This window comes from Centrocercus urophasianus, unplaced genomic scaffold (assembly GCF_019232065.1).
Source record: "Centrocercus urophasianus isolate 14NV4802_14NV808 unplaced genomic scaffold, USGS_Curo_1.0 seq_16, whole genome shotgun sequence".
Lineage (NCBI taxonomy): Eukaryota > Metazoa > Chordata > Aves > Galliformes > Phasianidae > Centrocercus > Centrocercus urophasianus.
In genome coordinates, this window is record NW_024884711.1 from 46,307,541 (window position 1) to 46,332,752 (window position 25,212).

Consider the following 25,212-nt stretch of genomic DNA (forward strand, 5'->3'; position numbering starts at 1 on the left):
TGGATGGATACCATCATGAAAATGCTTTAGCACAATCAGAAAGAAAATAATAAAAAACATTAGGAAGGAGAGATTTCTTAACCAGAAACCTGATGGGATGTGAAGTGGACAATTACAAAGTGCTGTCAAAAAAAATATTAAAAGCTCTCCATAAATAGATCTCATATAAGCAATTACCCAGAGCTTTGAAAACATTTTGGATTTGCTTTCCATCCATTTTTGGTCTACGGCGATGGCATTTAGTTCTGTAACCTTTGCAAAACTAATGCTGTGTGCATTTCTATTTTACAGCGTACAAAAATAAAAATAACCAACAAGTCTGATGGCATTTCCAAATGTGACACATTCTCCAAAATAAAATGCCTTTGCCAGTACAAGACTTACGTCCAATAAATGGCTGTTAATCCCCAAAAGCTACAGGACAGCTGTTCCTGAGTCAAATAAACACAGTTGTTTGAAAACTTGGAGCCAGGACATGTCAGCAACAGGCAAAACAAAAGCAAAGTCTCCACCCTTCGGCATATGAAGGGAGAAAACAGATGTGGTATCTGTTTTCTGTATCTTATCTCATGGCTGCGTCTGTAGAAAGATGAGGTTGAGGCAAAAAACAGCTCTTACCTTTACAGGGTAGGGTGATTAGATTTGTAGGGAGAACCCCTTCAGTGGGAGAACACATTCGTTCCTGAACATTGTCCAGGAACAGTGAGGACCACTGTACTACCCAGATGCTTGGACCATCAATACTGCTGGTCATAGCAAGACTGAAATCAAGAAACCCTCTATATTGCCTGGACCAGAGTTAGAGAGTATAGTAACTCAGAAGACAAGGTAAGAAGATAAGGAAAGAACAGAGAAAGATGTCTTGTAGGTCCTTCTGTCATTAAAGAGATCGTTAAGAACCAATTCGAGTGATTATTCAGTATTCAAAGGGAGGCTGTAAGAAAGGAGACAGACTCTTTAGCAGAGTCTGTTGTGATAACACCTGAAGGAATGGTTTCAGACTAAAAGAGGAGAGATTTAGACTGGATAGAAATGTTTTTTACATTTACAATAAGGGTAGTGAAGCACTGGCACAGGTTGTCCAGAGTGGACACCGTGTTCCTACAGACATTCAAGGTCTGAGCAGCTGATGAAGCTGCACATGCCCCTGTTCACTGCAGGGGAGTTGGACCAGATGGCCTTTAATGGTCCCTTCCAACTAATGATTCTATGACTGTTTTAGACTGAACTGGTATACCCTTCTACCCACCTACTGGTGGCCATACCAATTGTCCAAAAGCACCTAGAACAACTGTTTACATGGATGGATAGTAATAGGACAGAGGGGAATTATTTTAAACTGAGACAGGGGAGGTTTAGGTTGGATATTAGGAGGAAGTTTTTCCCCCAGAGGGTGGTGAGGCACTGGCACAGGCTGCCCAAGGAGGCTGTGGATGCCCCATCCCTGCAGGCATTCAAGGCCAGGCTGGATGTGGCTCTGGGCAGCCTGGGCTGCTGGTTGGTGACCTGCACACAGCAGGGGGTTGGAGCTGGATGAGCACTGTGCTCCTTTGCAACCCAGGCCATTCTATGATTCTATGAAGTCAGACCTTTGATCTCATGCTTTCAAGGGGCTGTTTTTCTCAGCTGCTTTCTTTGAGTGCTTTAAACCACCCCTAGAAAACTACTGCCCTTCAAACCTGCCAGCTCAGTGGCTTGTCTCAACAATCCCTACGCTACTGACTTTAAAACAGTGGCCAATAAACCAACTACCCTGATTCAAGTGAAGGTGTAAGGAGCACCCATAGGAGCATTTGGCAGGTCTCAGAGATGCAGCCTGAAAACATCATACATTCCCAGCCCTGGGTGAGTGTCCATCCATCCCATCTCCTCCAGTGATGGAGCACCTGGATACCCGCTGACAACTGGGCTGCCATACAAACCCAACCTACATATCATCTGCCCCAGGAGGTCTTATGCAACTGGGAAGGTGAGAATTCACTTGAACTTTTGCTCGCAAGGAGCTATTAATTATTTTTTATCTTACTGCATTATAAACAGATGGTGATGAATAAACAGACTCCTCATTTAAACTTCATTAACGTTTTTCCAGCTTGACTTTTAATTTCCGTATGTTCACTGCTTCTTCTCTCGTCAAACACGCCTTGACGTCTTCAAGGGAGACTGTCAAAGAACCCCAAGCTCCAGATCTGGCTTTTCAAGCCAACCTCCACTGTAGAACTGCAGAATGAGAAAGACATTATGTGGAGGATAAGCAACATGGGCTGTTCTCCATCTGGATTCACTTGTAAGAGACAATGTTGGTGATGAGATTACAGGAATCTGTTGCTCACAGCAAGTTGAGGCATATACAACTTCACAAGCAAAGAGCAGGGAGAGTGACTGAGATTATTTTCATTCATATTTTCCACTTTTTGACTTTTGGGTTTTAAATCCTGCTAGAATGACAGACAGGTCTAGATTGCAAATACAAAATACAGCACTGAAGTACTCAGGCTATCAGAAGCAGCTCAACTGTAGCAGCTCCTCAATGGCTACTGGCAATTCTCGGTGACACTTAGAAAATCACCTCAGCTATCTCCTCAGTACTGAGCAAACAGACAAAATGTTGATCTGTAAGATGCTGACAGCTGCCAGCTGTGAAGTGCTGAGCTTGTTTCACTTCCATTTAACTTCTGCAGGAAGTCGGAATCCAAATAGAGCAGAAGGCCTTCCTTTCTGGAAGAAAAAAGTCCTGAAAAACCATTTAAAAAGTGAAGTTCAACAAGGGGAAATGCAAAATCCTGTACCTGGGGAGCAGTAAAGCCATGCACTTTATGGACTTCGCACAGAAGGACCTGAGCTTGCAGGTGGGTATCAAGCTGAAGGTGAGCCAGCAACGTGACCTTGCCATTCAGGAGGCTAAAGGTGTCCTGGGTTGCAATGGGCAAAGTAGCAGCAGGTCAAAGGATTTGATCCTTCCCCTCTGCTCAGCACCTGAAAGGCTGTGTCCAGTTCTCAATCTCCTCAGTACAACAGAGATGTGAACATACTGGAAAATGTCCAAAAAAGGGCCACGAAGATGACGACGAGCCTGGAGCAGCCAGAATATGGGGGGAAGAAACAGAGCCAGCATTTTCTCAGTGGTGCCCAATACACAACAGACAACGAGTTCAAAGTAAAACACAAGGAAATCCATTTAAACCTAAGTTGTTCTGGTTTTTTACTTATTTATTGTTATTTGCAGGTAACAAGCATAAACACTGGAGCAGGCTGTCTAGACAGGTTTCCTCCATCCATGGAGACATTCAAAACCCAACTGGACACGGCCCTGAGCACCCTGTGCTGATTGACTGCTTTAGGCTGAGGTTTGAACTAGGTGATCTCCAGAGGTCTTTGCCAGCCTCAGCAATTTCTGTTCATAGAATCATAGAATCATAGAGTCGCCAAGGTTGGAAAAGACCTAAAAGATCATCCAGTCCAACCGTTCACCTATTCCCAATAGCTCCCACTAAACCATGTCCCTCAACACTTGTTACCAAGCCAAGGAACATACAAACACAGAAAATCCCCTCCCATCAACCTAGATCATCAGTCTGCAGTCTTCTGTGGTTTAAATGTCAACTCTGTGTCCTCAAGCATTTTCTCTCATACCTAAACTTGCACGCTATTAATCTACAAATCTGAGCTAGACTTTGCATGCCTGAGATCTGCCTAATATTGCCACTGCTCACCATGAAGGCCATTAACTATGGGACAACACAGTTTCCTGCATAGAAGCATGGTCTCCACAGCTGCTCACCCCATCCAAATATGAGTCACACAGTACTTCATTCAACTGTCATCCCTAATTGACTCTGTCACTTCTGAAAGAATTTCTGATTGCACAGAGAATCAATTAGCAATAATGAGATAAGGAGATAATGAGCACAGTCAGCTCACCTAGACGTGATTGCTTTTGTTGACAAGGCCCCCCCCCAAAAAAAAGAGCAAATAAAATGGGATTTATTTTATTTTATTTGGATGCTTAGGATTAAGCTGAACTATCTGTAAACCGCAGCCACTGCAAGGGGAGCTTTGGTAAAATAACAAAACAAAACAAAGGCAAACAACAATGAAAAAACAAATGTTGGTGCTCAGGGATAAAACAAAACAAAACAAAACAAAAAACAAATGGAAGTCAGCAAGAAGCCAGGCAGTGATGAAACCTGCCCTGCAGCAAGCCTTAGGGGCTCTGACACACTTCACATGGAGGGAGATTTGCCACCATCTGTGGGCCTGGAAAGCAGAACTTGCTACCTTCTCCTCCTAGCCCTACTGCTGCTGTCTGTATTATCATCTGAGCAGTTACTGCATTGCACACACGTCTTGGTTGAAAAAGAATGTGGATTAAAGCTTAGTTTTCAGTGGGGCTGGGATTGCATTCTTCGCTTCTGAAATATGCTCACATGCATTTTCAAAGTAACATAGAGGTCTAAGGAACTCTTATAAACTCCAACTAATAAATGCCTTGGAGAACACCAGGCTATAGAATTACCACCTTGATTTATATTGTAGGCTGGGAGATGCTACCAAAGGAGCAGCCCCATCAGCTGGAAAGCAAAGAGAAATGGAAAGACAACAGCCCACGCATGTACTGCATATCATCTTACTGCAGCAGCTCTACTGACTGTGGGGCAACCCCTGTTTGCAGAGTAACTCCCAAAACTTCTCACCATGCTCATCCAGTGGGGAAGCTTTGTTGAAGGCACTCAAATCCTGGGTCTGACTTGGCCTTGATGGCTGGTCTAGATGATCTTACAGGTCTTTTCCAACCTTAATGATTCAGTGAACAGATCCTGCAGCTGCCCAGGCAGAACTCCCCCAGGAACTGGCTGATGAACTCCTAGGCTCTATGTCCCACCAATATCGAATGCCAGAGCACTGTCAGGAATTGAGCTCTTGCCTCTGCTTGCTTCACTTTGCACTGCTTGGCACTAGTGTACAGGGGAATGTGGTTTTGTGTATGTTGGATATAATTTGAGTTCCTTGGGGAACCTCTGTTGGCAGCTTCTAGGAAAATATCACCCACAAAATCTGCACCCACAGCCAATTCAGAGTGATGCATGATACTACATATAGATTCACTGGAAGAAGATAGAAAACCTGACTTATCTAACCTAAACTCCATGGGATTTCTCTTTGGAAGTGTTATTTCTCTGCAGATACATAATATTTTCCTGTGAATTTAAACTGTAGGTGCTGCCAAAATACTGCCTTTCACATTCTATCTATGCACAATTCTGTTAGAAGTCTAAATCATAAAAAAGTGCAACTGGACACATTTCAATGTACTTGTCCTTAACTTACCCCTTCTAGATACGAAAATAGCATTACTTTTAGTTTAAAGGAGGAAAACTGAAGCCAAGAATACTCAGGGACCACCATCACTTCAGCAATAGTGCTGTTAGGGCATCCTAATGGTTGGAAAAGACCACTAAGATTATCTCGTCCAACTGTCAACCCATCCCCACCATGCCTACTAAACCATGATGTTGCAATACTCTATGGATGTCAAATGAGGCAAAGTTTGCAGGGAGAACAACTATGAGACCAGCATGGAGAGAGAATGAGAACACATTTAGGGTGGGAAATTAAAGAATCTGGAGTAAAAAGAAAACCAACCCCCTTTTGCAGGGCGGTTGTAACTAGGTGATCTTTGAGGTCTCTTCCAATCGAAGCCATGCTGTGATTCATTCTAAATGATTCACACACGTGTGACATCTACGTGCAGCTATGATTTGTGCCATTCTCAGTATATGAACTACTGCAACCCTGCCATGCTTGCCACGAGATCAGCATGTGGCCTGCAAAGAAAAGCCAGCCAATTCCCACGTGACAAAACTACAAAACGTCACCCAGTCCAACAGCCAGGCACATCTGCGATGCAGCTCAGCAATACCTTCTCTGGGCTTTGTGAGAAAGGAAGGAATAACCAATGCCCAATTTCCATCATGTCAAACCCAGCAAAGGTCCCCTATATCACACTGTAGGATAAGTACAGACAACATTACTGGTTTTTAGGTCACTTAGGAACACGCTCTGCACCAAGACTGAGATGAGGCACTGTGTGCATCACCTCCTGCACTGGGCAGGCAAGACACCTGCCATGTGCACAGTAATAAGATCTACAGAAGACTTTTTCTTAGCAGTGCTATAAATTATACTGTAAACACTCTTTGGGGAATATAAAAGGCTAGAAAGATCATATAACAAATGCCCTAGTGAAGGTTTTATTCCAATTCTGTATGTGAACAGACAGATGCATGTCTTCTAATGGTGGAAGAGGGACTTCACTTCACTTACCCCAATCCCCTCCAAACCAGTGGACAACAGGATGGGTCCCACCTGGGAGCTGGGGTTATTTCCAGCACAGGTGAGGTAAGCCTCCACAATACAGCAATCTGAACACGACTCACTGCATCCTAAAAGAGATGCCTACATTCAGCTAGAATACCTCAGAGCAACATAAAAGTTGCACCAAAAGTTATTCCCAACCAGTAGCTATTTGCCCACGTGAAGCCAACAGATCTCAGTCTATCTGGTCTTCATTTCGATGATAAAGAATCCACCTCTGTACTGCATCACAATTGCCACTTTACAAGAGATACAAGATCATGCTGTCTGATCATTGAGGTGAAAGGATAACAGGGCAGAGGGCTGCCAGGGCAGTCCAGCTCATGAAACTCAATTCCATACTGCAAAGCACAACTGCGTCTTACACACCCTTTCATAAACTGGGCACACTCCACTGTGGAGCCAATAAAGCATTCCTTCCTGCAGCTCTGTGCCCTCTGATGGTTAGCAACTTCCTTAAAGCCCAAACATCAATCTCACAGCCATTTTATTCTTTCCACGTGCTGCCAGCTTAAACCAATCTCCACTGCTGTTGCATCCCAGTTGCACCTTCTGCACTCAAAAAGACAACATCATCTTATCAGACACCGTTTCCTCAAAAATGGGCCTAAGAGAGAAAAGAGAGACTCCAGTCTCACCAGTGGTGGCTGCCTGTGGTCCAGGACTGATTCTAGGAACAGCAATTGGCCCCCACCACGTGCACTGAAAACACAGACATTTAATTTGAAAAGAAAGCATTGATTTAACTCACGCACATGTACCCACTGTAATTAATGGCTGTTCAAACACAAAACAGTGTTAAGACAGATGTTATTGTTTATCAGTGGAAATCTACCTGCTTACCCTGAGCTAGTGATTAATCTCAGTATTACCATCAGGTGTTCTTTACAAATGACTAATCTATTTGACACAACAAATTACAGCTGTGATTAAGCCCTTCCGATCGATACAACTGATAATGGCTTCTAAACAAAGCTTTATTTCTAGACTGTATTGGAACTGCGCGTTTCCTTAATCCCACTCATTCAATTAGAAAGGATAATAAATTGGCTGTTAAATCTCAAGTGATTTTCTTCTTGCTAACAGGATGTTGAATGCACAGAAGGCAATACACCTACCTGGCCATAAATCACGGTACTACGTTACAACTGGCAGAGAGCTCCAATTGCTTTCCATTCTCCTCCTTTGTGAGACTGAGCCACGTTAAAGTTAACGCTTTTCTAGGGAATTGAGCTAGGAGGTTTTATGCAACATTTATTTTTAAATTGTTCAGTCTTAACGTTGCTGGAAATAAACTTCATCTCCGTGCGATCTCCTGTCATCACTTCCATGTCAGCTCTGCCAACCAAACTGCCCCCTCCTCCACCTCTCCAAAGATCAGAGCTGAATTTTGCAGCTGTGCTCAGCTATAATCACTGACTTGCACAGAAAAAAGAGCTTTTTCAGTCTACTTGAGCTCACACATCATGGGTTGGACATTCCAACAGGAAAACACATGCTGTTTAGACATTTAGAAGCTGTTGGTCCACGTCACTTCCAAAATAGTCATCTCCAAAAGTTGATGCACTTATCTATTGGTCACCCACCTCAGTGCCAGAGCAATCACACATCAGAAGTTGAGGTTTCTTTCCACTGATTGCAAGGGCTCAGGTGAGTTCTTTGCTGGAATTCGTATACTGAACTCTTAAATACCTACTGATGTGGAACACTACGTGTGTTCCACATTGATATCATCGGTGACCATTACAACAAACTCAGGAGTAGTAACCACCATCTCCATGGAGGAGAACATCTTACAGTGCTCGTATCTTGTGTAACGACTACGGTAGCAATGGGCAGAAATGCAGAATTCCTACAACCCAATATTTTAGCATTCTCTGATGAAAAACAAGCTCCAGAAGGTGTTTATACACTGGCTTATGCTTTAGGCATGGATGGCACACAGTAAGGCTGAGCGTGCTCTGACATCAGAATCAGCAAAAATACGCTCGTTTAATTCAGTGGAGAGAAAAAAATCAGAACAAAACAACAACACATAACACGTTTTGGACTAAACTTTTCAATGGGGAAGAACACTTTGAAAAAGGAGAAAAAAAAGATTAACACTCGAATATTTATTCTTTCATTTTGAATGTCCTGCATTTAATTGAATTTCTCCAAGTGTGCATGAAAATGAAATGAAGCATTTAGTTGGCTTTCAGAGGATGTATTTAAGTACCCTGACTTCTCCTTTCTTTACTGTATTCCAGGGGAACATTTCTTCAAACAGCTCTATTTAACTGCATTGGGATGCTTGAAATCAAAGGAAAACATATCTTAATAGATAAAAGCAGGGGCCAAAAGCCTTCCTTGCATTCAGTAAAGCTCCCTGAGGGACCAGCTTGGCCCAAGGATGCTGTTCTATCATTAATAAGCATCATGCAGAACAGCCCTTTGGTCTGTAGCCTATTTTGAGCAGTGCCAAGTGAAAGAGGATGAGAAGACGTCTTTCACTTTTTCCTCTTTCAGGATGCAAATGTAAAGCAGGATATGCATCCTCCTACCTTTACCCCAACCGATGTGATCTCCCCTTTTTGGAACCCACCAGTCTCCCACTGCTCCCTACACCTCCTTTACACACAAACTCTGACCCTGCCTTGAGAGAGGCACTTGGAGGGGACAAGTCCACCCCAACATCCGATTCCTGGAGCTTTGACTTAACTGCTGTGAGATATGACAGGACAAGACCAGAATAAAACCTTTATTTTTCTGTCACTCAGATCTCTACAATTAAGGGTTGAGCACGAGTGGCTGTGCCAAAATACCCCAAGCTTCCTACAGGCTGTCTACCAAGGAACTTCAACAGCAAAAATGTATGAAATATCCCCCATCCTCACAGTCATGTCCTGCAGCATCTCTCCTGTTCTGAAACACCACCTGCCCAATTCATGTTGTGTTATGCCTTCTCCTCAAAGGAGGCACAGCTCCACGGCTGCTGGGATGGGGAAACCTTGGGAGAATGGAGAGCAAAGCTGGCACTGTCAACTTGACTCTCTTCTTCCGATCATCGAAGAAGGGAGGTGAGTAAAGGTATCAGAGTTGGTTAAGACACTTCTATTTCAGAAAGAGGTGTGACTGACTCTGATTAAGCAGCCTGAGATGGCTGAGGTTCACCCCCCTGTGGGTGGTCATCATCAAGCTATTCAAATACTTGGATGGAACTGTGCTTTAGAAGGATCAGTATCTCTCCCTCCTAACATAAGAGCTCAACATCAGCCAAAGCAAACCCAGGCAGCACTCTGCTGCTGCAAGAGGGACAAGAAATGGCACAGACAAGGCAGATGTGAATCCAGGGATGGGAGCCTGAGGGTCAGAGATGGAAGAAGTTGCTCCCATACCTGAGGTCTGATTATCCTCAGTGATCTCTGCCAGGCACTGGCTGCGTTCCTCTTCAATCTCCAGCATGATGCTGCACTCTGGGCGCGTGCTGGATGCCTGAAAGAAGGGCAAGAGGAAAGGAGAGAGTGAGCAAAACCCATGTGTACTCAGGATGCATTCCTGGGGATGCACAGCTAGCCAAGCTCTGCTTGGTCAATGCACCATGGGGATATGCATCCAGGCTCATTTTACATTTGATTGAGAGAGGGGAAAATAATCCAGTACCTACTGAAAAAAAAAAAAGACCCAACAAAAAACACCATTGTTCTCTGTGCCTATCATAAAATGATAAAAACAAACTTTTTTTTGCTGATGATCAAGAGCAATTCTGCTTCTTTATCCTCTGGGAATCCTGCCTGACTAGACTAACTCTGACAGCTATCTAGGGCAGGAAGATGGCAGCTTTAAAATTCATGCCAGGAGCAGTGGGATCTGTGCTTACATCGTTTATTCCCTCCCTTCCCACATGGACTGCCTCCTGGCTCATGCTAATTCAGAGCAAAACAAAACCCAAACCAAATAAGAACAAAATCTCAGATGCAGATTAGGAGATCAAGGAGCTAAAAAGCAGGAAATTCCCAGTAAGAAGGCTTTTTCTCTCCCCTAAGTGTTTTCTCCCCACTTAGACCTAATTATATTTGGCTTTTTTAATACATCAGTGTCTAAAACATGCAGATAATTAATCATGGACTCTTACATCATGCATTCTCAGTCACAAAGTATGGACCATAACAATTGGCATCCAAAAAAGGAACCACGAGCCAGATAGGGTCATGTTAATGTCAGCCAGCACAGCCATGTTAATGCCACCAACCTGCTCCCACATGGAGGGAACACACCATCAGGCACAGGCTGCCCACAGGGGTGGTGGAGTCTCAGCCCCTGGGGGTTTTTATGAAGAGGGTAGATGTGGCACTGAGGATGTGGTCAGTGGGCATGGTAGGGATGGGCTGGGGTTGGACTTGGGGATCTCAGAAGGCTTTTTGCTCATGATTGCATGACTTTGTTGCTCATATCTTCACAGGCTTCCCATTATGGCAGCTGCACAAAATCAAACAGAGAACCCAACCTCCTTCAAAGAGATGGCAAACCACGTTGAGCTGGGAGATAACATGTTCAGAAACTCAACTGCAAAGAGACGGTGAGAAGGAAACGATGTGGAGAGAGCAGCAGTGTTGGCTTGAGTCTGCTCAGACAACGTGAAATGCAATGCAGGCGTAACCCTGAGTGAGGTGAGCTTCAGGGACAGATGTGAGGCAGAGTTACAGCTTTTCTCCATTAAAATTCATTGATTCTTGCCTTCACAGTTGGTGAATTTGGGGGGGGAGGAAGTATTTTGGTCTGATGAAAGCAGAGAAAGAAAGAAAAAAAAAGAACTCTTCATGTTTCTTTTCAAAATGAGAGCTACTTTTCTACTCATTCATCAGCCGATGCAGTAAAACAGAAGACCCAGAAACCCTCCAAAGGAACAAAGCTTTGATGCAATTTACACTTAGAATAAAAATTAATATGCTAAATTATGTTATAATTTTAATCCAGTCTCTTACTAAACCAACCTAATCTTTTCCTTCTTCTAGTCCATGCCTTGCTCAGACTATAATTTCCCTTAGGCTGAGAATGGGCTTCAATTAGCAGTACACAGATAATTATTACTGCAATGTGACTTTCCAGCTAAATTAAAAGAAAAACCAGAATAACAGCACATTGAAGGAGACTGAGTTGCTGCTGTCCTGGTACTCAAATGTTTCTATTTTTTATTTTATTTTTTTCCAAAAGGGAAATTTATTTTAACTGATATATATCTGTGTGTGTGTATGCATGTAAAAGAACGTGGAGCTTACTTTAAAAACAAAGATTGAAATGTTCTGCTTTCAAAACATCCCTTTTTTCAAAGGAAAGTCAAACCTCTTTGGACTGAGCCTATTACCCGATCCCTCTCACACTTATAAACAATTTGAGTGTTCACTTTATAAATTAATTCATACAACTCTAACTTTGATCAGGGTTGGCAAGGTGCTAGAACCCATCGTTAGGATTCTTTTGGGCTGCAAATGTTCTGCTGAGCCCTCTAGCAAGTACTTCACCACATCTCCTAGTCACAAACAAATGCAAGCCTAAATTGGTTGATTGCATATAGTGCCTAGGTAGCTCCAAAAGTAATGCCTCCTTTTTATTTTCATGGAAATGACAACCAACGCGAAGAGTGCAATAGCGCTATGAGCTAGAGCAAATTCCCAGCTGCAAAACTCTTTTTCAATCTAGTCACACCGTTTGCTGTGCCTTTTTGCCAGCAGTGATCAAAAGCCTTCATTCTGGGCTTGCCCAAATCTGCATCAGCAGAGGTGACCCACTGACGCTGCTGTTGAAATGCACCACCCACTCCTCACTGTGCTCATCAGTGAACGTCAGCAGGTGCCACTTTTAGTTCATGGAGGAATTCAGTGACACTCCTTTGCTCTATACACACTTCCATGTCAGACACCATTCTGTCAGATTGCTCTTCTGTTGCCGTCACTCTCAAGGAAAGAAAAAGTAATGGAATATTGGTGGGAAGGTTCGACCCCTACTGCCATCCCACCAACATCAGCTTCTGACATCGTGGGCCAACATCATAAGACAGGAGGCTACATAAATACACTAAGTTCTCTAAAAACAGCATGAGATAACTCTTTTTTTAAAGACTATTTTATCATTACTCTCAGTGGGACTTATCTTCCCTCGTTTTAGTTGGGTAAACGCTGTGCATTCCGTATCAATTGATTTTTGCCACTCCTTCTAGTCCACAGAGAGCTTGTGAGCATCAGTCTTGAAGGTTTTTTCATGCCTCTTGGCTGACTGAACTTCAGACTGAAACATCCAATATTTAGGCGGGGAAGGTCACTGATGTGTGAATTTAGAGTGTAAAAGATCTTAAACTGAATCATCAAGGTCAAACAGACTCACATTTGAAGCCTTCTGGTTTATGGCTTACTCCCCACGCTCACTAAATAAGGAAATTAACAATCTAAACAAATAGAATTATAAAGGTTGGAAAAGACCTCTAAAATCCTAGAGTCCAACCCCAAGTCACCCCACCATGTCCTCTAACCATGTACCTCAGTGCTGTAAGTCTTGTCTGGCAAAACAAGACTCTTTTGATCCCTTTCTTGGGATCAGAGGCTGAATAACAATCCTTCCTTAGCGGGTTCCTCCCAGAAGAGAATGAAAGAGACTTTACAGATAGCTTGATATGAACTCACTTCACTGCTTCCCCACTTTGGCTTTTTTATCTTCCCTCTGGAAAAGGCAAGGATCATAGAATCATAGAATGGCCTGGGTTGAAAACGACCACAATGCTCATCCAGTTCCAACCCCCTGCTGTGTGCAGGGTCGCCAACCAGCAGCCCAGGCTGCCCACAGCCACATCCAGCCTGGCCCTGAATGCCTGCAGGGATGGGGCATCCACAAGGACTGGGGAGTTTGACATCTTTCACATCAGTGGCAACTGGCCACACAGACACAGAGCTAAGGCCCACAGTGATCCACATTTCCCACCCAAAAAGTGCAGATAAACGGAAAGCCTGACCACAACACTTGTAGGTCACGCAAACACTAGCTAGCAAACAATAGATGTGCAGTTAGCTCAAACTCATTAAACACCCATTCACTAAAAGCCCTTCTGGAACGCATGAGTTACCACGTAAAAGTTGTGGTGGATTTGTCAGGGCCATTTTTCCAGCACACACTGAGCAGAATGACGAACAAGTTTTTTACTGGGCATGATTTCCTGCAGCTCTGAATTCTGCAGCAACTCTCCTGTGGAGTTATCCCCCAAAGTCTTTATTAATGAGAGTTTTCCTTCTCTCAGGGTCCCAGCAATTGTTAGAGGATTACTGCTAGTGCTAAGAAAGCCACTGTGTACGCTCTTTAATTAAATACAAGTCGAAGGTTTGTCATAGACTGGAGGAGATACAGAAGTGTTTGGTTTCATCTGTGCTGTCATTGGCAGAAACGGATTAACAAGGGGGAAATTTCTCAAAGGCAGACAGGATTCACAGCAAACAAAACCCCACAACAGGAATACGGGCTCACAAGAAGTGAAAAAAACATCAGCACCTCCCTTTCTACTAATCCCAGAGTGTTCCTCTGCCTCTCTGGAGGACCCAGCAGAGATGGAGAATAGAACAACCACAGTGACAACACCATTTCAAGTCCAACAAAGGAGGAATAGAACTGAGAAATCTACAGAAAATGAAACTACGTCCCTTGTCCATTTCTGTGCAGCTCCCAGAGTCTATGAAACAGTGACAGACAGACGCATTTCTCTTTGTTGTCCAAACAAAGCCATAGGGAGGCAGTAACTATATTAGACAAGAGCATCAGCTGCTGTGGTTTCTATAACACAAAATCACCGCTGTAGGCAGTGCTGGGGATTCTCAACCTTTTTTTCTTTTTTAGGTAGGCAAAGAAAACAAAAGATTTTGGCAGGTAGGTCTTATTCCTTAGTAGCCTTAGTAGCATAGCCCTGGAGGGGCTGCTCTAGCTAAGCCCAAGGAAGAGCTCACCATTAGCATCATCAGATGCTTTCATTTGTTATTATTTATGAGAACATAGGACTGAAGACTTTTGTTATGCGATAGCCTCTGCTTTGGTTTCTTCCTTAACTTCATTCAGCTCTGCTTTAAAACTAGGTTCTCAGTTTCTTCCTTTTGAACATCTTCCTAAAATTAGAGCATTGTTATTCATAACAAGCCTTCGAGGGAGTCAAAAATACACAGTGGTTCAAGTGCAAGAATGGGTAAAGAATGAACCCATAGAAATACCAACAGAAAATTTCTATCTGTTGGGGACGGATAACACAGTTATGAACATTATCAAACCTAAGAGCTTCATAAGATCTGCTTATCTGTAAAGGAAAAAAAAAAGATTGTAAATTATTTATGGAGCATTATAATTATTTGCTCTCTCAAATGATCTTTGTCTATGAATTGGAAAGCACAAACATCATGACAACATGGGGAAATAAGTGGTAGATACCAGTAATGTAGACCAACTGGGAGATAAGAACAAGATCAAAACACACAAAACGTCCTTTGCGACCTTCATTGGGTCAATAAGGAAAGTGTAGTTTCAGGGGAACTTGCAAGAACAATTCAGTGTTTGCAAGCAGAGCCAAGCTATACTTTGCTATGTCCTCAGCTCTTGCACTGCTCTACCATCAGCCAAGGGACTCTCAGAGCAAAGGTGGTGGCACACATCCCTAGGAGACCTTCCAAACAAAAGAGGTCCAGGCAAATACCCAGGAGTCCTCACTCTCAGTTTGCTGTTCAAACCACTTCATTTCATGCTCCTGCCAGACACAATAATGCCAGGAACAGAGCTATCATTTGACAAGGAATGCAGATGGGTTTTTCTTCCAGCTGAACTAAGCAGGCCCCATAGAACAAAGACAACTTGGCCAAACCAATCCAGCAGCTTGGAGACTCAGGGACCTCATTTAGTCTTACTGTCTCCTCTCCATGTGAGGGGTTGGAAGATCAAAGAAATATGTGCTTTGTTATGCAAAGAGCTGGAGAACCAGAAGGGAAGAAGCTGAGCAGCTCTTTTAACTCTTCAGTGCTCAGCTTGTATGTTCCTCTCCTGGAGAGCAGAGCTGAGTTGGAAAAAGTGATCTTTATGACACAGCAATTAAATGAGAGGCAGCACTTGAGTAAGTTTCCACTGCTGAGTAGGAGGCAGCTCTGGTGACTGGGTAAAAAATATTTTGCTCCTTTCTTAAAATTATCATCTGGAGTGGCTAAGTATGCATTTCCATTCCAGCAAGCTCAAAGGAAGGATTTCAATTCAGGCCGCTGCAGAAATAGAAGCTTCAATACTGAGATCAGTGGTGTTTGGATCTACCATCTGGGTACAACTAAGAGCAGAGTTGTAACATCTCTGCCATGGTTGTGAAAAGAAAAAAAGAAAAAGCAAGAGATGATTGATTATTCTTCCCTGCCTGCAGAGACAAGAAGGCAGTTTTAGAGCATGAGTCACTTCAAAATAAAGGAACTGTCTAAAATACTTTAGAGGAAACTTAACCTACACTGCTTTGTTCCGGGAGCTGAAGGCAACTGTAGATGTCTATACCCCAAATACCCAAAGATAAATGAGAAAACCCACAGACTCACCCCTAACCTGAATAATTACCTTTCCAGACACCCCCATCTTTTCACACTGCAGTCTAAGAGTAGAAGAGAGATGATATCCATCAGGAGAATTTGGGTGAAAGATTAGTTAAGTGTTCCAATATGTTTGTGGCTTGTGTTATTTTCAAGATACGCTGAATTTGAAACGCTGTTGTTCAGAACTAGGTACTTGTCTTCGTAAGAATGTGCAGCTACCTATTAATCCTCTCCCAAATTGCCACCCACCCAGCACTGAGTCATCTCCCCAGTAGCCACCTCTTGGCTGCTGTGCACAGTAGAAACGGTCCTCAACTCAACTGCAAGTTCAGAAGAGACTGGAAAACCCTGAGGGTAAAACCCTGAGGGTGTGCGTCATCAAAACTGTCAAATTGCTCGTGCCTGGTCCTGTGTTCTCCAACCTGTGCCAGCTCCTCACTCCTGACAAAAGCTCCATCTATCCAGACCCAATTGTTGCCCTGGCCAAGCACAGAGACCCCCTCACCCTGTCCTGCCTGTTCCTCACCACATCTCTTACTGCTTCATTTCACCCCAGCTGCGGCACCAGAATCTTGTTTCCTTCCCAGCTCTGACCCAGGTGTTACCTCCCACCAAGGGCACCTGCCATAATATCAAAGAATAGTTGGATTGAACTCACATCTGCTTAGATGGCCCCCCAGCATCTTAAGAATTTGGGTGGGAGTGGAGAGCAGTAGGGATTCCCAGATCCAGAGCAATGAAGACCGGTAGTTTGAGCAACACTTTGGGGAGTTCATGGGCAGTTCACTATGAAGACTGTGACAAAAGAGCTTGATCAAAAGCACAGTAAAGCTCCTGTGATTTCTTCCCTGCATTTCAAGCTCTCTATCAGTCTCTGGACTGCTCACACTGCCCAGGATTTGTGTACAACTGTTGGCAAACAGGACCCCTGCAAGGTTGGCTATGGGACGTTATTTATAACCAAGGAGCTGGATGAAGAAATCTGGATGTTCTCTAGTCTGCAGGAATACTGTGATGTTCTGGTTTGAGGAACCACAGTTCAGTTAGAAATGGTGCAATGCCCTTTAACTTTTAGGAGAACTGAAAGATTTAAGAATGTCTAGAAATACGGCATTAATCCAGAGCTACAGCACCACCAGTAAAGCATAGGATGGTTTGATTAACAATATGTATGCCCACAGTTCATGCTGGAAACCCTCATCACTACAATAAGCAGCTGCTTCACCTGGAAATCTAGGACTGTCTGGGGAGGGCATAATTCCCACGTACAGCTTCCCTGTGCAAGTCCATTTGTGGAAGGACTGTTAACATCCCAGGCATGGTCTTTGCTAAGCAGAGTAGACACTTCTGAAGCTTAGTGGCATCCAGTAGGGTGGATGAAAGAGGCTTTACGGCATTTATTGGGGTGTACATAGCCTCAGCATCTCCTGCTGAACAGCTGAAACAGGACATACAGCATTTCAGGTACCCCGTTACAATTTTTCTGAGTTCACTTGACAGTCAGGACATGGATCTTCCAAACATGTGATCCAGCAACCATAAGAAACAGCCTGTTTCTTCTGACTGAGCACAGGTTTGCCAAGGTCAGTATCACTTTCCAAAGAGCAGCCAGGCGGAAATGATGAAACAAGAAACACAGAATGCATAAGAAATGAGACATGAGTATAATAATCCGTCTTACAGTATATGTCATCCTTCCAGAAGCCATCAGTGTCCTTCTACAATTTGGTTGGTAATAAGGTTTTACCCTTCTTGTTCGTCAATATCTTCAACGTTTTTTATTAAACCAACATTGGGACCAAAGCCAATGGAGCTGACCATTCTTACACCACTTCCCATCCTGAAAAAGCACCTCTAAGAGGGTTTGTTTGAGCTATCACTCAAAACTTTGTACTGAACTCCAGGTACCTATGGAACAATATATATATATGAGAGTATATAGAAGAGTTCATTTCAAAAGACTGGTTACCTCCAAGAGTTAAAAAGAAACAAGAAAAATAATGAAACTTTGGCAAAAAACGTACTTAACTCATTCAGAGATGAGGATAGAAGGAATTTTCCTCCTTTAAAATCAAGTAAAAAGGATTTAATTAGCAAGACTGGGTGAGGACGTTACTTCTGGATTCGTAAAATATTCTTTATAAAGCATTAGAGCTCTCTATAAAAAGGTTCTTAACAGGCAGCCCAAAGCATCCCAGAACATCTTCCAAGAAGATGAGCATACCAGGACAAGTTCCCAGTTGAGGGTGTGTTTCAGAACAAAGCATTGAGTCACTGCTCCTAATAACAGAGAACTGAAGAGCACCCCAGTGATTTGGATCCACTTCTGGAGCAGGAGGCACTCCTCTGTTCTTTAGCTGAGGATAGAATAACACAGATCACCTTGATGGAGTGCAAGGGTAGGATGAGTGAAGAACAGAACGGAGAAAACCACTCAGACAGCAACAGAAGAGATCCTTACCCAAAACAGTATATTGACAGACACTCTGAGATGAGGTTAACTTAACTTAATTGCTGTCTGTTTCCCAGAGCTGTCCTAAAGAAAAGCTGCTATGATTATGTTCACATTTAGGAGCTTTGGATTCAGATATTTTTGATACCCTTCACTCAAAAAAAACCCAAAAAACAAACCAAAAAAACCCCAAAAAACAGTTTTGCTCTTCTAAAAAAAAACTGAATTTAAAACTACAGGTTAAGCAGGTTGTAACATGAGTCTAAGAGGCTCAGACACACGAGAAAATTTAACAAATATAAGATGACATACACTCACACATGCTGTCTAAGTGAGGAATGCATTCAACATTTCCACTTGAAGAGAGCACAGATATCTTCCCATGTGCCTGAGGGCCACACCTAATATCTCTGCCAGGCCCAACCACCTTCCAGTTAATCACTCTCAGAAAAGACTCGAGATCCTAAGGTGAAAAGCTGCTATGACAAGTCTGCATCTCAATTATTTCACGTCTGCTGAGGATGCAGTCGAGTGTCAAACGATGAGCAGAGCAAAGTGCCAGGTGCTAGAAATATCTGCATCACAAACTAAAGCAAACCACACTGTCGTCTGTCACAATTTAGAATCACAGAATCAACAAAGTTGGAGAAAGACCTCCAAGATCATCCAGTCCAACTGTCCACCTACCACCAATATTTGCAAATAGCTAGGCTCGATCATAAGAAGGTTTATCAAAGGAAACGAGGATCTCAGCCTCCTTCTTCCATGACTCACTCTACCAGCATGGTTATTAGCTATATATTCTCACTGGTCCCTGATGCAAAATCAATGTGAAGTTGTTTTCCACCATGCAACCATATCATTATCAGCTGGCTATTCAGGTAGATAACAAACTCTACTTTGCTGCATGGGACATTTCCTTTTGTCACTCCTTACCAGATAACAACACAGCTGGGGAAAAATGCTCAAAAGGAAGATGCTTCTGCTTTGTTTATGTAAAAGGGAAAGCATATGAGGCACAGAAAGAGATGTAAGTGCTCAGGTGGCACAGCTGAATCTTAGCAGGACAGTATCACCAGACCTCTCACAGGAGATGCCAGCAGCTGCAGATCTCCAAATGTTTTTACAGAAGTAGTAGCTTCTTTTGGCAGATGGGGAAACTGAGGCAGAAAGCCCAGCACTATCCAGCAATCAACAGCTAAAACAAACAAAAAGATCCACCAACAAACAAAAGATGACTCGATTTAAGTATCAGATGACTCAATTTAGATCAGGTTTGCCATATCACAGAATTGTAGGGGTTGGAAGGGACCTCCAGAGATCATCGAGTCCAACCCCCGGTTGGTATATATTGGTATATTATATAATTATATATATAATATATATTGGTATATATACCAATATATATATATGCAATATATACCAATATATGCTATATCCACCTCAGTCTGAGGAGAGGTCCCTCTTTGTATGAACTACCTGAATGTTCTCTTCAACATACTCTGGTCAGCCAGCAAAGAGCTAGCAAAAGAAAAAAGAGAACTTGGGCAGAAAAATAAAAGATTGGGAAAGGGGTCAGTCCATGTTCCATGACGAAGAGAAAGACTTCAAATATCATGCTAGGAATGTTGGGTTTGTGTAAAATAACAGATTAGGTAATTAGGAAGATAAAGGCTGAGATAGATATGGGGTGTGATCAGGATACCTGGGGAGAGGGGCTGATAGCTCTGAAAAGAAAGCTCTGCTTAGAGAAATATGGAAAGAAGGAAAAAAGACATCTGAACACTTTCAGTTGCTGTTGTCAGGACCAACTCAGTTAAGCACAAAATGTCTTTCAGTGGTATGAAAACAACAATGAGGGGGGAAGGGGAAGGAGATTACTATGGAAAGAGTCAAAATTAAAGACGAAACTAAATATAGAGCTCAAAAATGAAGTCGCATGCAATTCATCCTCTTCCCCCTGGGCCTTCTGTTTGCTGGCTTCCTCCAACGACTCTGAAGTAAAAAAATATCATGTTGCTAATAGAAGGCAGAATGGTTGCATGTGGGGAAAATAATGTGAATAACTGAAGAACAGGGCTGACTGTGCAGGCAAATAAGGGTACATAAGCATTATACATGAGGTGAAAGCCCTCAAAACAACATGCTCAGATTGGGTTGTAAGAGTGGTACCATCTGGATGAATGTCAGCTGAGGTAATGCTCTTTTACATGTAAGTAGGAGATGAAAAAAAGATCCAGACACCTATCAACAAAAGTACACAAGATGTTTGAGCACTTCTTGAAGGAAACAGCAACTGAAAGTGTGGTAGCAAACAGAGATTTGGATAAAATGCAACGTCGGTTATCAAAAGTAAATGAAGGCAATGTAACTGATAGCTTTTTTTTGATAAGAGATTTTTAGCATCCCTGGATGTTTTCAGAAGCAGGAAAATCGGTGGGCCTAATCTTTCCTAACTTCAGTAGATAGTCTAATGGCATGCTAAAGGGAAATGACTGCCTTAACTATAAATACAGGGATTAATACAACTGTAAGGCATTTTCTGAGCATCCTCCTTGGTTGCCTCCGTGAGAGAAGGGAGGTGCAGAATAATACAATCCACACATGCACACACCTGGAAATGGCCAATGAAGATTTGGCTACAACTGGAGGAGGAGGCAAGGACTCTGAGAAAGGCACAGGGAAGGATGATTTAAAGGATGGCTCCAGTGAACACCCGGCCAAACTGGGAACTCCTCCCCACACAGTCAATGCCATCAACTCAGCTACAGTAACGTGGCTCAAAAACCAAGGTGGAGCATGAACACAGTAAAGGAAATCATAAACGAAAAAAATAAACAGACAGCCTTGTAATACACACTCAAGATAGTGATGGTGAGAGAGACAGGAATAATTCACTCAACCACAGCTAGAAAGCCAATAAACCTGGATTTTCTTTTCTCCTCCATGCTCTGGCAATGCCTGTCTGCTATGCAACTTTTTATCCAGAACCTGATCATTCCTGGCTCCTTTCCAGCATCTCTTGATGCTGAGATCTTGGTCACATCAGATCAAAAGATAGTGATGATACAAGATGTGTGCCCCAGAAACTGCAGTTCTGCAGATTAGTTGCATTCATTCGGGATAGCTGGGGCAGGGGGAGAAAAAAAAGAGAATGAAACAGCAACTAAAACCCATTTTCATATTGAGGAAGAATGTATGAAACCAAGGCAAAAAAATATATACATTTATATATCTATGTATATACATATCTGTTGTTATCCAACAGCATCATCAAGCACTGAAAGTAATGTAGATGAGAGAGAAGCCAGAAAAAGAACTAACTCTACTCTTGGTCAGCCACCAATTTCTCCAGCAAAGTATTGAAAATCACAGTCTTTCTAGGTGACCCATTTCACTACTGCACAATCCTCACAGCGTAGAAATCCATCCTCTTTGTGAAAGTTCTTTGGGTATCTTTTGGGTACCACCCCGAGGACAACTTGAACACAAAGAGGAGCTGTACCACCAAATCTTACGTAGCAAAATGTCATCTGTAAAAACAATAACCAGGAACCTGCCTTGGGAGTGTGTGTTTTAAGACACGAACTTCAGCTAAAGAGATTTCTACTGGCTTAAAAACAGTCAGAATTTCACCTCCAGTTTCCAGGTCGCTGACATAGCACTGACTCAGTAAACATCTAAGACTTTTTTATAAGAAAGATCCAAGGTCTGGAAAAACTTTAATTCAAATATTAGCTTCAAGTTACGTCAGTGCTCAAGTTTAAATGAAAGAGATGGGCAATTTTGGGAAACCTCTATCTGCGTTCATCTACATGGCAACTCTCACATGTTTATCTCAGGTTTGTCACCTTTATGCAGGTAGTTCTGTGCTTTGCTCCAAAAGGAACATTTCTAAGTCAACTCCCTGCTCCCAAACCGAATATCTGTGAATTTCAATTTGGAGACTGTGGTTACAAAATGATCCCAAGCTGGCGAAGAGGAAACAGAACAAGTACAATTCTTGGGGCTCTTAACAGTTTAGCCATCACAGTCACAGATTTAAGGCAAAAAACAGTGTAAGGACAGCCCATATTGGATGAACTACTCTATCCTCATGTGAAATGTAAAGAGACCCAGGAGTGGTTTCTGACAAACTTTTGTCCCATCTTCCCCAATGAAAGAGATTTCACAGAGTTGTTAGTGCCCTAACTGATGCCTGGGCTTTTTTAAGCTGCACATCATGCAGCTTGGTGGCTGCAAATCAAGGAGCAAATTTCTGGTTCTATCTAGACTGGTTACAGGCAGTAGATATTACGTTTTTCTTATTCTGTGCATCAGAGATCAGCACCTGCCTCATTGCAGGGCCATCATGAGGGAACTGCAGGTCGCCATGAGGCTTCCCCTCAGCCTCTTCTCTGTGCTGAACAAACCAAGTATGCATCTGTATGTTAGTGTGCATCTGTATCTTGTTCCTGGATCATTTATAAAAACACTGAAGAGAATGAGACAAAATGGAGGTCTGGGGAATCCAACCAGTGGTGTAACCTCATTTGTTGTAAGCCTTGGTGCCCAACCCTTTGGCCAATTGCTCACCCATCATATTATGCATTTGTCTATCTGTATGCTAAGCAATTTGTCCAGACTGGAAGGATATTGTATGGAACAGTATCAAAAGCTTTGTTGAAATCCAAAGAGATTACATTAACTGGCTTCCCTTGGTCAACTCAGCTGAGTAACCTTGCCATAAATGGAAATAAAGTTATTAAACAGGACTTTCCTCTTGTGAACTTACGCGTAAAGATAAGTTGGGATTTTTCCCCTCTTTTTTTTTTTTTTTGTTTTCCAGAACAAACACTCCTCATTCTTTCACTTTTTTCCTCCTCAAGTGTTTTTTTGACCTTACATCATTCTTCTGGCCCTGTCTGGATTCTCTCCAGTGTGGTCCTGGGCTTTTTCCCAAAAATGGATGCATCTGTTTCGGTTAAAAGACTGTGAGGGATGACTTGCCTCTTCTTTTAACCATAACAAAAGTTTGTTTCCAGCTTGTTATTATTTATGTTACTTACAGCCTAATATAATCAGGAGCCCAATAAAAGTGGGGCAACCTACATGTTCAGCTCCCACTCTGAATGTTATCTGTTGAAAATAAAGGAACGCATGCTACAAAGATGGAGAATTCTGGATTTTGCAGGTGTATACGAGAACCTCACAAAGCTGAAAAAGACAAGATGCTTCATTAGGAGCAGGAACCAAATGCAGCTCCTTCAGATCCCTTATCAAAGTTTTTGATTCTGGTAACTTCATTGTGAGAGGTAAATGCGACATGCCAATGAACTTTAAGTTGCACAGGGTCATTTGCACCTGAAAGGGAAAAACAAACTTGCCAGCAATAACACCACCACAGAGGTGCAGCAGAAAAGCTACCAGAACAGGGCAACCCCTTTGGCACTGTTACACTCCCTAAAGTTCAATGACATGTTACAGTATTTCCTGTACAGATATGTTCATTTTGAAAGAGGAAGGTACAGACTTATTCTACAAAAGCAACAGTTGTTGGTGGAAACAACTTCCTACCTGGAAAGCTAACATTTCCACACATTAGTTTATCTCAATTTATAAAGCACAGCAGCTCACATGCATTAACCTCACTCAGGCAGGCAGGTTTCATGGCATACCTAAGATTTTCCTTATTATAAATAAGGATTGAATTGCCTTCAAGTTTAAATTAACATTGAAAGAACTGAGGCAACGAGAATGATTCTGCAGAAGACACACCTCTATCTGCTGTGACTTTACCTTTCTTACAAGGTTTTAAAGATGACCAGGAGCACACAGCCTACAGATCTTTACATCACCATCAACATCTGAACCTCTCTGTTGGGATAAACAGCATCTGGATAAGGAGGACACTTAAGCACATTAGTGATCTCAAAAACATTCACCTCCATCCTGGCTCTGGTCTGCGATTTCAGCATCTCTAAGTGAGCGGTGCAGTTCTCCAGGGAACCATGCACAAAGCTGCCCAAGACCTCCTTGGAGCAGCCAAAGCACACCTACAGCCCCAAGGTATTGCACTCTTTGTTCAAACACACATGATCATTGGTTTGGTGATAGCTCCTGCGGACACTCATGGAGAAGCAACCCTTTTTCCTCCTTCCAGATTGCTGTCAGCTCCTCCAAGCATCTGAGCCCACCTGAGGCAGCCATACCTCCTTGCTCAGCATCCCTGATAAAACACAACTGTCTGCCGAGGCCCTTTTAGATCCTTTGTGACCCATGACATTCCTTCACCTTTTTTGCCCATGACAACTTCACATTAGCAACATCTTGCCGAGTAACTTCACAGCAATCAAGGGAAGACCTATGCTTGCAATCCTCAGCCAACATCAATATCTTGTTAGGGTGTTAATTCAAGATGCTGCTGTAAAGATGTCATCCGCTAAGCCATCCGTATCCAGTTTCTGTTTCTCTAACAAGTCCAGCCAAGTGTATCCATAAATCTTATGGCTTCAGGAAGCTCTGGATGTAGGCAAAGATGAAACTGTATAAGCAGGTTTAAAAGAGCCCCGTTGAAAAATCCCTCTGCAATAGCTTGAGCTGCTGTCAACATTTTCCAAATACAAAATACCTTGTGGGAAATAAACACAAAAGCCAAGCCATCTTAAAACAATTAAGGTATAGCAGTAAAAAAAAAAAGAAAAGAAAACAAATCTAGTCCCATCTTGGCCACAATATAAACTCTGCAAGTCACAGGCTTCCTGCAGAAAGCATTCACCACAGAAACAATTCAAGCATGGGCACACAACAAATGTATTCCAAGAATTCTCTGACAACATTAACTCA

General features: G+C 42.7%; 1 protein-coding gene across 1 annotated transcript in view; it reads right to left on the bottom strand.

Annotated features, from left to right (window-relative positions):
• The window catches only part of VIPR1 (vasoactive intestinal peptide receptor 1), a 100,870-nt gene that overhangs the window by 52,875 nt on the left and 22,783 nt on the right, over window positions 1-25,212 (bottom strand). The window contains exon 2 of the mRNA XM_042816456.1: window positions 9,753-9,849. Coding sequence (XP_042672390.1) covers window positions 9,753-9,849 — 97 coding nt within the window. The remainder of the gene's footprint in view (window positions 1-9,752; window positions 9,850-25,212) is intronic.